We start from the raw sequence: 13,067 nt of genomic DNA, 5'->3' as shown, positions 1-13,067 counted from the left end.
TTGTTAGTAATGATAATAATTGTGATAGGGGTTTTAGAGCAAAGGGGAATTTTACCCGTAATACGTGCGCCTTTCACCCGTGCAGGACATTGCCGACCCATTCTTTGCCTACTGCAAACAACATGCCGACAGATTTGACAGGAAGTGGAAACGGAAGAACTATCTTGCGTTGCAGTCCAACTGCAAAGTGTCCCTGCAGGAGCGGGAAAAACACCTCACTCCTGAGGCCCAGGTATGAGGGGAAATAAAACCGGAGCAGAGCTGGGATTTGCACGAGCAGCCTTCGCCTCTTGGTGAAGACAAAGCTAAAATTGCGTCCATATATTTACAGGCAAGGATCACGACCCGCCTGCAGCAGTACCGGGCTAAAGCCGAGCTGTCAAGGAATACTCGGCCCCAAGCCTGGGTGCCCCGGGAAAAGCTACCGCGACCTCTGACCTCTAGTGCCTCAGCCATCAGAAAGTTGTTGAGGAAGGCCGAGCTGATGGGCATCAGTACTGACATTTTCCCCGTGGATACCTCGGACACCAACGCCAGCATGGATGGACGCAGAAAACACAAGCAGCCTGCTCTCACAGCTGACTTTGTCAACTACTACTTGGGTGAGAAAGGGATTTATCTCATTGCTTAGTGTTCTGTTGCGCAAAAAGAAGAAGGAAGCTATTCCTTCGTTAATCATATTGGGAAACAGGAGGTCACACTCAAGCAGGCGATGGCAGTCACACACCAAGAGCAAAATAGGTAAAAGATGAATATCGATGTTTGTTAGTTCGTGATAGGGAAGTTAGAAAACTATCTGATACCAAGGAGGCATCGAAAGCAAAAGCATCAGGGCTGGATCTAAGCAGAACAGAAATATGATACCATTATCCATCAATTTCATCAAAATATAGATATATGGGGGGGTGTTACGTTTGTCCTTTTTGTTTAACCAACTAAAGATAGCCTTTCCTAATACCTTGAACGTCACATGTGCTTTCGGCCTTCAGATTTTGTTTTTCTAATCTATGCTAATATCCATAACTCTTTAAGAAAGTGGAATCTGATTAAAGTTCAGTCTCAAATGTAAAAGAAAAGCATACTTTCCAAACCACAGCACACTTTCAAAGTAAATATACTGGTATAATGGCTGTAGGTCTGTGAGCTTGGAGCCCTGCGTACAAACTCAAGGACTCAGCTGTCTGTTATTTCCACCTTTAGCCTCTGATTGGAGGTCACTAACAAGAACATGTAGCATCATTGAAACGTACACTAGCACGACTGCCTCCACCGCTTCAGGGAGAATGGGCTGCGTAAAAACCAGGACATCCCCAAGGATGAGCCGGGATGTCAAAATAGGCAGTTCCTTACAGTATCACCTACGGCAGGTCACCGCTGCTGCAACTTTGCATGGCTTGTTTGAAATTGTAAATAAGACGTGTCATTTAGAATGTGATGTGCATTTTTCACTGACCACGTGGATTTGTGGATTTGTGACGTTTAGAGCGGAACATGCGCATGATCCAGATCCAGGACAACATCTCTGAGCAGAAGAGCCTCAAGGACAAGCTGGAGAGTGAGCAGGACAAGCTGCATATAGAGTACAACAAGGTCAGTATGGGCCCATCCAGAAGCACTGAGCAACCTCTCAGTGGGAAAGGGGCAAATTATAACAGGATATTAAAATGCCGCTGCTTATTTCAGCATTTAAATGCCGCCGACAAATTAATTAGATTTAACCTTACAAAACATAAGCTGATTAAAACACTCAGACTCCACCGATTTAAAAATAAATAAATAAATAGATAAATAACTAAAATAATAGTTCTTCATCTTTGTGATTTTCAGTTGCTACTTGCAATTAGTGACCTTTCTAGTCATTTTTATATTAATCATTGCATTTTGTTTCATCAACCCGTGATTAGCCCACACCCGCCGATCTCAGGTTGATGCTGTGGAGTTTGCAATGTTCAGGAGGTCCTTTTAGGGAACAAGTGTGAGCCAAGGAGGGACGCAAAATTAGGACATAATCGTATTTTGTAAGTAGTCTAAAACATAACTTTCTGAACAGTCATGTTAGTTTGGTGATGCATTGTCTTTTTCTATTTGCAGTGCATTCACTGTCTAAGACAGATGACCAATGTCAGGGCTGCCTATCATATTTGAGTGGAAATCAGTATATGGAATTTAGATATGAAAAATTGCAAAAGAAATAGATTTAATCAGAAAGTATTCAAATGTGCAGTTGGGTCAGCCATCCAATGTGATCTAAAATTAGATTATACCCCATATTATAATTGTTATATTTCTGATGTTTATTATGGCTAGCAATATTTTTTAAACAGTCATCTACTGTACATATAATGGGAGACTCCATTAATGAAGGGCCACGATGCAGCTAGAAATAAGAGGTGCCTTTTGACTTCAAGCAGACTTTACATAGCGGATTTTCCGGACTATTAACGACACCTGAATATAAGCTACACTGGCTAAAAACGACAAAATAAATATATGTGTACTTGTCTATAAGCTGCAGGTGTCCACGTTATAACATGAGGTATTTACACAAACCTTTTTTTTAACTTTTAATTAAATACATACTGGTAACATCCAGAAATACGTACTGGAAATGTTTGGTTTTTTTCTGAACAGTGCCTGTAACACGGCTGATGGAAAAGATAAATGATATATAAGACATGGAAAAGTCCATTCATTTTCTATCCCCACTTTGTCCTACTCCAGCTGATCGCTATCTTCGTCTTCCTCCTGCGCACTAAAACCGTTAAAATCTTCGGTGTCGGAACTCAACAGCCTCAGAATTTCACTGTCATTTCATTGGTCCAATGTGACGAGGTTACATGTTTTGGCAGTACGAGGCTCATTAGCCCAAAAATATCCATAAATTAGCTGCATCATTGCCGCAGTGTTCAAAACGTGAAAGCTGTAAAGTAGCGGCTTATAGTCTTGAAATGACGGTGCATCCTCCTGAAAATTATTGTCCATGCTATGATCCAGTTTGAATCTTCTTACATTGAAGAGGTAATAGCAATTACTCAAATCATCTACATTGGTTATGCATTTCAGAATAAGAACAATTTGACTTTTTAGTGACCGAATGAACGCCGGCTCTGTTTCTGAGCGGGAGTTTCACCCTGTCTCCTTTGTGCTGCTGCAGCTGTGCCACTCTTTGGAGGAGCTGCTGAACATGAACGGGGAGTTGCGAACTGAAGGCCAGGCCATGTGGACTCTGATGGGGGACATCCTGGGCCAGGTACCTCCTTGTTCTCCATCACTCCCCCAGGTCCCCGCACACATATGTTATACACACTACGGTGTAAAAACGCAACCAATAGCGACTGTGCTGTCCCTTCACAGAAGACTTCAGTATGAGTTAACTTGAAGTTTGCAATGGAAGTTGACTTTATCACTGTTGTTTCTCCCACATTTACAAGTAATGCATAATACCCAGCAATGACACACTGCTAATAAAGTGGACATTTTAATTTTCCTGAATCTCCTAAACTGATCATAAACCAATAGCTAGTTTAATTAAGATTAGCTGTTAATGAATGGTTGCTTAAGCTTTTAAGAAGGGTTTAATCTTAACATATACAATTAGAAATGCAAAGAAAGGCAAGGAGGACTGTGATCCACACAAGTAATCATCTTTGCACCTTTAGCTGCCACCCGTGACGCACAGTAAACTTCAGATACCAGGCATTATTTCAGAATTTATGTCATTAGAGGGGCTTCCCTCCAACACCGTACTTACTTTCTGTGTTCCATCTCCCTCCTGGGCTTTCTCTTCTCCCATGGGTTTCCAGGTTTATGTCTCGTATCTTCAGCTTGAAGTAGGTCCACCCGAACTCCTGTGCTATAAGCATCATTTCTGAAAAGCATTTTCAAAATTAGTTTCACTTATGTTGAGCTCCACAAGAGGGGTCGCATTGTACAGGAGAGAGGAGGGGGAACTCTCAGCGGCTGCAGAAGGAAACCTGCAGTGAGATAAGATATCTGCTGGCAGCGGCCCCTAGCATGACAATTGTGCAAAATGCATTCTTGTTCAGTGCCTTGTATACTAACCAGACACTTTATCTGTTATTTTTGGTTGCTTTGTTTGTTCATCAATGTGTTTGCTATCAATTCTCGTTTGTTTAATAATATTTTTGGAGGAGGCTTGACTGAATGCTCTCACTCTTTGAATACCTCCAAATCCTCTTTGACGTAACATGTTCACGCCACAGACACCCGCCTCTATCAGCAGCAGATGAAAGGATGTGGTCGACATTGGAGATTACCCCCGTGGCACTGATTTCTGTTCCCAGCACGCAGAGCTGCATCTCAGATTAAAAAAAAAAAAAAAACTTCCTTGGGAGTAAATCCTGCCTGTTTCATGACAGCATCAGTGGCGCCAGATAAGTTTTCTAATTAACCTCAGTGACCGTGGTGTACGTCAGACGCGGTGCGCAGCTACGTCCGGTCGGTTTAGCAGGGTCCGGCTCCTCAAATGACAAAATATTGGTCTTCATTCACCTTCTGTGTCTGGCGTAATGAAGATTTTTTGCAGTGACTGACCTGTGATTGATATGTCCTGAATGACTGCGCTATGACACGAGTCACGCCCTAACTCTGTTGTCTCTTTTTATCCTTGTTGGTCTCAGCCCATTTGCATCCTGCTTATTTTTATTTACTTATTTTATTTTTGTCTTTGCTATTGTCACTCTGTTTATGTCCCCCCCATTCTGTTGTCCATTCTTATCTTTGATGTTGTTGTTCTCTCTGCTGTCTATTTATTTGTGGATGTCTTTTGCTATTTTTTAACTGTCTTCTATAAGTCTCACTATTTATATTTATATCTACATATTTATATTTATTGACACTTGTAACTATTACACTGTTGCGAGAAAAGAATTTCCCCTATAGTGATCAGTAAAGTTTATCTTATCTTAAAAGCACAGGTGTAAAATGTTAACTTAGTTGATATTTTCTTGTTTTTTTTTTGTTTTTTTTCACCACTTTTTCACTTTTATTGTTTTTTATTTTCATTGTCTCTTGTAAACCTGTCTTCTTCTTCTTCTCCTCCCTTAGGCTTTAACTTTCAAGGGTATCCACAGCGAATCCACCTTCTCCATTTAACCATATTCTCTGTATCCTCTTCTTTCAAACAACTAACCTCATATCCTCTTACTATGCCCATAAATCTTCTCTTTGGTCTTCCTCTAGACCTCCAATTCCCTACCAATATATTCACTATGCCTCCACTGTGCACGACCCAACCATTCCTCTTGACCTCCTGCCTGGCACTCCAATTCCATTGCCCAACAACCTCAGTCTATGCCCAAAACATCTAACATGTTTTGTCCCTCTGATGGACTCATTCCTGATCCTATCTATCCTGGTCCCAAAGAGAACCTCAGTATCTTCATCTCTGCAACCTGTCTTTTGGTCAATGTCACCTTCCCAAACCCATTAAGCATGGCTGGTCTCACTCCTGTCTTCTCCATCTTTCCTGTCATTCTGGCTGATAGTCTTCTATCTCATAGTACCTTTGACACTTTTCTCCACACATTCCAACCTGCTTAAACCCGTTTCTTTACCTCTTTTCCACACTCTCCTAAGCTCTGGACTGTTGACCCTGAGTACTTGAAATCCTCCACCTTCTTGATCTCCACTCCCCATGGCCTCACCCTTCAACCTGGGTTTCTCTAATTCACACGCATATGTTGTTCTTGTAAATCTGTATTTTGTGTATATGTCTATATGGGGTCCTTGACTGTTGACTAAGGCGCCTTAAATACAATATATTATAATTACTATTAAGTATAATATAATGTTGGCACACCTCAAAGAGCTCTCAGACATTTCCAGTTGTGTAATTATGCCAATGTCATGTTCCTTATTGGGGAAAAAAGCAGCGGTTTTCCCGAAAACAAAACGATTATCATGCATGCATAATGCACACGTTTGTGAAACTGTGATTTCATTCTGTTCAATTTGTCAGAAACTAAACACCCCAGCTGTCCTGAAAGCCCCTAAAGAGAGGAAGTCCAGCAAGAAGGAGGGTGGCACCCCGGGGAAATCCTCCAGCCTGCCAGCAATCCTCTACAGGTGGAGAACATACAGTCTAAATCAAAATTAGGAAAGAGTAGGTTGTGCTACTTATACAGAGGAGCAGTGCAATAAATGTTATCCGCTGCCGGGGGCGACGCATTAGGTGGGCCTGCCTGTTGTTTCAGTCTATTGCTGTTCATTTTTTAAGTGTGTGTGTTGTGTATGGAACAGGAAGTATTTCTCCTGTCTTTTCTTTTGATCGCATATCCTGCTCCACACTAAAGGTCTGGAAAAAATGATCTGTGTCTTTCGCCTTTTCTTTCCAGCTGCGGAATTTGTAAGAAGAACCAGGACCAGCACCTGCTCGTCCTGTGTGATACCTGCAAGCTCTACTATCACCTTGGCTGCCTTGAGCCACCGCTAACACGCATGCCCAAGAAGACCAAGAACAGCTACTGGTGAGGAATACGGAGCGTCGGGAAAACTTCTCCGCAAAATCTCTGTTTGATTACAGTCAGGGCAGGGACATAAAATAAATCCGATGACTTCGTGTGCAAGGAATTTGTTGTAGTGTAGTTGTGCCAAGCGGAATAATTTAATTTAAAAAAAAGGCTAGAATTAAAAATAAATAAAAAGCAGCGAGTTTAAAAATACTGAAAAAAAGTTTTATTTCAACACATTGATAGCACTGCACATTATATTCCAAATTATAACAACAATCAAAAATATATCTATTTTTTAATTACTTTTACAGAAATTGAAGGCAAATTAATATTGGGCTGTTCAAAAACAAATAGAGTCCACATTTGTTTTCAGACTCAAATGTTTAATGGTTAAGCTTAAATATCTTTGAGATTTAGCATTCTGGTGAATCACTAAAGTTGCTTAACCAGTGTTTCTGAGAACTGCTTCACATCTGTGTTGCATGGAGTTGACCAACGTCTGGCCCCTGTCAACAGATTGTGAGGTAGTTCTTTCTCGCCTCATCTCACAGGCATGAATCACCTACTGTCACCTTCTCACGCCCTCCGAATGTCTACTTCTGCTCCACTGTTTTTGCATATTTTAGTCTAGAAAGCTTGTTTTCTCTACGCAAAGCCCACAATGGAGCAAATGTCGTGTTGTGTCACTGCTCCTTAGGCAGTGCTCTGAGTGCGACCAGGCAAGCAGCGACGAGGCCGACATAGCCATGGAGACGCTGCCCGATGGCACCAAGAGATCCAGGAGGCAGATCAAAGGCCCCATCAAATTTATTCCCCAGGAGATGTCGCCGGAGCCCAAGAAGCATCCGATGAGGGGCACGGTGTGTATCCACTCTGTAACTGATTTCAGTCCCACGACAACTTGTGCATGCATTGATTCAATACGAGACAAGTTTTTGCAGGTGTTTGTTTTTTTTTTGGTTTTTTTTTCAGAATGGAAATAAAGATAATATTAGTCATCTTCTTCTTCTTCTTTCGGATTTTCCCTTCAGGGGTCACCACAGCGATCAACCTTCTCCATCTAACATCATTCTCTGTATTCTTCTTTGGTCTTCCTCGAGACCATCTGCCTGACAGCTCCAATTCTAGCATCCGTTTAGCAATAAATCCACTATCCCTGTACATGACCAAAACATCTCAGTCTGGCTTCTCAGACCTTCTCTGAAAAACATCTAACATGTGCTGTTCCTCTGACAGACTCATTCCTGATCCTATCCATCCTCGTCACTCCCAAAGAGAACCTTAGCATCTTCACCTCTGCAACCTCTAGCTCTGCCTCATCTCTTTTTGTCTTTCGAGCACATACAGCATTGTTGGTCTCACCACAGTCTTGTACATCTTTCCTCATAGTCTCATAGTACCTTTGACACTTTTCTCCACCCATTCCAACCTGCTTGAACCCGTCTCTTTACCTCTTTTCCACACTTTCCGTTGCTCTGGACTGTTGACCCTAAGTACCTGAAATCCTCCAACTTCTTTATCTCCACTCCTTGTAGCCTCATCGTTCCACCTGAGTTCCTCTTCTTCACACACATATATTCTGTCTTGCTGCTGCCAACTTTCATTTATCTCCTTTCCAGCGCATACCTCCACTGTTCTAGGTTTTCCTCAACTTGTTCTCTGCTCTCACTACAGATCCCAATGTCATCTGCAAACATCATGGTCCATGGAGATTCCTGTCTTTGTTTGCCCTTTATTTTGCCTTTGCTACCTCTATCTTTACCTTTCGTTTCTTCTCCCTGTTCTCCTGTCTGTTCTCTTCAATCCTCTCAGTGTCACACTTCGTCTTTGCTCACCACTTTCTCTGTATATACTCCTGCACTTCCTCATTCCACACCAAGTACTCTCCTACCTGTCTCCCTGATAGCACTAACTGTAGTTGTCCAATCATTTGGAAGCTCTCCCTGACCACCCAGAGCCTTTCTCAACTCCTCCCTGAAAACCATGCAACACTCCTCCCCTTTTCAGCTTCCACCACCTATTCCTCTGACTTTGTCCTCTTGACCTTCCTTGTCACCAGAGTCATCCTACAAACCACATCCTATGTTGTGTGGCTACTTTCTCACCTACACCTTCTTTGCGGTCCTTGATCTCTTTCAGGTTACCTCGTCTATACAAGATGTAGTCTACCTGCGTGGTCCTACCTCCGCCCTTAAAAGTTACCCTATGATCCTGTCTTTTCTGGAAAAAAGTGTTCACTACAGCCATTTCCATCCTTTTTGCAAAATCTACCACCATCTGTCCCTCTGTCAATCCCTTCTTCATCCCCTCTATTGCCTCCACCAACATGCCCATTGAAGTCTGCTCCAGTTACCACTCTCTCATGTCTGGGGAGATTTTGCATCATTTCATCTAGCTCATTCCTGAACTTTTCCTTCTCCTCTAACTCACATCCCACCTGCGGGGCATAGCCACTAACAACATTGAACATCACACTTCAGTTTCCAGTTTCAGACTCATAAGCCTATCTGACATTCTTCCCACCTCCAAAACATTCCTAATAAACTCCTCCCTCAAGATAACTCATACTCCATTTCACTTCTTGTCAGTATCATGATAGTACAACTTAAAGCCTGCTCCAAGCTTGTAGCCTTACTACCTTTCCACCTGGTCTCCTGGACACATAGTATATGCACTTTCCCTCTCTGCATCATGTCGACCACCTCTCTTATCTTTTCCTGTCATAGTCCCAATATTCAAAGTTCTTACTCTCAGTCTCAGACTTTTGCCTTTCCTCTTCTCTCTCAGCTTCCGAACACACCTTCCTCCTCTCCTTCTTTGACCCACAGTAGTCCAGTTTCCATTTGTTCCCTGTAGGTCATCGGTACCAATGACGGTCGTTGTTAACCCGGGCCTCGACAGATCCGGTATCATCTGGTTATTATGTTTGATTCGCATGTTTGGTTTTGGCAAAAGTTTTACACCGGATGTCCTTCCCGGTGCAACCTTCTGCATTTATCCGGGCTTTGGACCGGCTAAGGGAGACATTGGCCTGTGCCCCTCCGAGGCTGGCTCAGGGAGACCCGGCCCGTGCCGCCCTGAGGCTGCATTAAATAAAGATAATATTAGTGTTTGACATAAATAAGATGTCTGTTTCAGGATGGCGAGCAGCCAAAACTCTTTGTAATGTCAGTCAGGGAAAGCCAAGATAGCTAGAAAGTGGCCACTAGCTTGTTGGAAGCTGATTGATAATGTGGAATCACAAGACGTTATATTAAAATTATACTGATAAATAATGATCTCAGCTTTGGATTTGTTTCCTCTTTGGAGACTTGAAAAAACAAAATTGAATTCATTCATATCGGAATTCAATCGCTAGCGTTGAAATTCAGATTGAAAAGAACTTCAGCGTAATGGAGAAAGCATTGAATTTGAGGTTGTTTTACAGCCCAGCAGTAAGCAATGCAACGGCTGGAATTTTCTCAGATCGAACGGTCACGCCTCAGTTCAAACCCGGTACTGATAGATTGATTTTAAAAGATCTTGAGCAGTATGCAGCTACTGAGACTTTGCTATTTAGCGACTTGACTCTTAGGATTGAGCAAAGTTTTTTGTAGATTGAGGCATTTGGATTTTGCGTGACCCATTTTTCTATTTCAATATTCATATGAAGAATGAGAATTGGTGCACATCTGGTTTCAAACCACTTTCAGGTTCTCCAAATCAGTCTTTACAGACGTAACTTGGATTGGCAAAGGGGAAGGATGATTAATAAACACCGGAACAGGTCATTACAATACACCGCACCACAATAGAATTTGCGTCCCTCACAAGTTCATCTAGCCTGAGAGCATCTTCATGCCCCGCCTTGTATTGTTGGATTTGCTTTTTTCCTCCGTGGTGTGTGGATTCTTTGCAGCCTGCATGACATCTGATCTTCATCGAACCCCTGCAGAGCATTTTGCTCCCATGGCAAGTGGCCTAAGTGTTTGTTTTTCATTTGTCTTGTTCCCTTTTTGAGGCTGTTCTCCTGTGTTCTGACACAGATGCTTAACATCAGTTAATTCCTAAATATAATTTTGGTTACCATAGGGACCCTGCAGCCTTAGGGCTCAATCTGGAAAAGAATTATTTACTTCATCATATAAGTCCATAACTTTTAACGCTTTTAAAGTGTTCAAGATTCTTTTGCCGGGGAATGACATCGCCCAAAAAGGTTTATTTTTACATCATACATTTGAAGCGATCGCCATAGGTTGACACCGCTGTCCTCATTTAGCTGTTCAACAACTGGATTATTTGTTGTTGAATGAGGAACTGACAGTGTAGTAAATATTTTACTTCATATCTTGAAACCATGGAAGGAAAAATAGAGTACAAGGAAGTTGCTGGTTTCATAAATAAGCACTAATAAGGGCACCTAGCACACTACAGGGAGTTGGATCTGGTTTGTTGGTGCGAGCAGCAGGGCTAGTGCAGATGGTTCTCGTCCTGCTTCCTTCCCAGCCGCCTGCGCCATCTTTGCTTCTTCTGTTAAGCAGCAGCCGTCAAGGCCTGCAATTTGATGGGCTTTCAGAATAACCCCCCAAAATATCCACGCGGGAGGAGAATCTATCGTATCGGGATCATCCACTTTGTGACAATCGGAAAAGTTTGGCAATGAACTGTGTATTTTTCCCCCCGCAGATGATTGATAGATATTATTCTTGCGTTATTGTTTCTGACAGTAAGGTGTAAGGTTGGGGTGTGTCTGACAAGCTTCCGCCGTTGGTGACACCGTCTCTCAATATCAGAATAAGACCCTCCACTGCTCTCCTGTGACGGTTGGGCGTTAGCAAAACAACCCATTCTGCTGCCAGCGACTCTGACTTTGAATTTCTTTTATGAATTTGGGGGGGGTTGAAAATAAGGATGAGTGCCTCGGTGATATAGGCATTCCCTGCTCTTTGTCTCCAAGTTGAAGTAGCAGAAAGCAAAGCCAGTCTGGTTAATGTTTTATTTTTTATTTTTTTTGCTCCGGGATAGAAAGCACTGGGTTCCAAGGACCCTGCTGGAGCTCAGGGATTAAGAAGCTTTCTGATTTTTCTCACACCCACAGCCACTCGCGTGTCATTTCAGTGCAGCATTTATCTTCAAATGTGAGGTCTGCAATGGCAGGCGCTAAAAGGGCTCTGCTTTGCATTTTTAATGTTTTTTTTTTTTACCAGGGTGCTGGAGTGCTGGCACTTCTCAAAAGCCATGTTTCACTTTACCAGTCTCTTCGACCTGCCACCAGCCACTGACACTTTCCTACGTATGTGTTGTATGTGACAAAGGAGAGTGTGCACACACACTTTTAGCTCACTGACTGGGATCATTGTTTTTATGATGTGCAACAGGTTGTGAACACGAGACAAGAGCCCTTCACTTAGCTTGTAAACGTGCTTTTAATTAGCCCAGTGTGACATTTAATGCTGTTAATGCTCCACGCCATCCGATCACATAGAGCACAGAATATTTCTTTTAGCAAGTCTCACCCTGAGTGTAGGAGTTCATTAAAAGTGGGCATTCCTCCATGTAGAGGTGAAAGAGAGACAGAGAGCAACTCATGCTATGAACCCTTGCAGTCCATCTGCAGTCTTGTTGTCACATCTTAACATGGAACTGGACCTGGAATCAGACCTTCTCCGCACAGAAAACCTTGTCCGTTTTTAACGAGGAACCGAAAAAAAAACTTTTCTCCTCTCAAGTAACCAAAGAGTAAATGTTCATTCGACAAGCAGGATCTCGGAGAAAGGCCAAATCTATAGGATAAATCCTATTCAAAGTGGATTTAAGGCTCTGAGATTTTGATTATTTTTGCTCTGGCTCACAGTCAGGGACGGAACTGCAGATCAGTGACGTGCAAGAATGTTCACGGCTTGCGAGGCACTGTATTCTGCAGCCAAGGAGACAAGAAGAATCCCTGGAATCACAACCCACCCCCCTCCCGCCCCCCGACATGAGGCAGGAGAACTGCATGCCTCAATTAGTGGCTCCTGGCAGCCGTTTTATGATTGCTCAGCACAAGAAATTAGCAACACACATACAGATGTTGACAAAATATATTGTACGATGGAAATGTAGTTCATGTGGCAAAAGTGTTTAAACAATTTAATAGCGACATTCAGAAAGACAGTTATACAGTCTTAGTTAATAGCGTTCCAGCAGTCAGCCATCATTGCGCAATCTACGTTAGTATTTGAGCAGTATATGTGAAAATCTAGTCATTTGGAATAATCTTATACTCGTGAAGTTAAACAAAAAATACCTTAATAGTGCAAATAACTGATAATTATAACCATTTAATTCTTTTTTTATTTGACATCCTTTTCTTTACAAGATGGGCAAATGAGGCACGGCCTCTGCTGTCTTGCCTGACTCCCCATCACTGCTGGAGTCGGATTTCAATGAACTTAGATGTATAAAATGTCTCATATACTTCTCCTATTGCCCATATGTAAAATATACACTGGCACTAACAGGTTTCAACACATTCACAGATGCACCCTTGCAGTCACATACAATCACACGCATTGTTAATGACATAAAACTCGATAATGTGCCAACAGCAACTACTTGCCTTTGGAAGCATTA

At 42.4% G+C, this 13,067-nt stretch overlaps 1 protein-coding gene across 4 annotated transcripts in view; it reads left to right on the top strand.

The window, feature by feature from the left end:
- Positions 1–13,067, top strand: part of phf14 (PHD finger protein 14) — a 58,523-nt gene that overhangs the window by 14,401 nt on the left and 31,055 nt on the right. For 3 of the 4 annotated variants that reach the window (XM_086177967.1, XM_086177966.1, XM_086177968.1), the window contains exons 8-14: positions 86–232; positions 332–602; positions 1,484–1,590; positions 3,155–3,250; positions 5,981–6,087; positions 6,357–6,488; positions 7,171–7,333. In XM_086177967.1, coding sequence (XP_086034093.1) covers positions 86–232; positions 332–602; positions 1,484–1,590; positions 3,155–3,250; positions 5,981–6,087; positions 6,357–6,488; positions 7,171–7,333 — 1,023 coding nt within the window. Of the gene's footprint in view, positions 1–85; positions 233–331; positions 603–1,483; positions 1,591–3,154; positions 3,251–5,980; positions 6,088–6,356; positions 6,489–7,170; positions 7,334–11,659; positions 11,812–13,067 lie in introns of those variants that run through there. The other variant, XM_086177969.1, reaches the window with a different exon arrangement.

This window comes from Fistularia commersonii, chromosome 30, assembly GCF_037954325.1.
Source record: "Fistularia commersonii isolate RoL2024-O1a breed Wild chromosome 30, RoL_Fcom_v1.0, whole genome shotgun sequence".
NCBI lineage: Eukaryota > Metazoa > Chordata > Actinopteri > Syngnathiformes > Fistulariidae > Fistularia > Fistularia commersonii.
The sequence above is the reverse complement of the archived record's forward strand: the minus strand, read 5'-3'. Positions and strand labels throughout refer to the sequence as shown.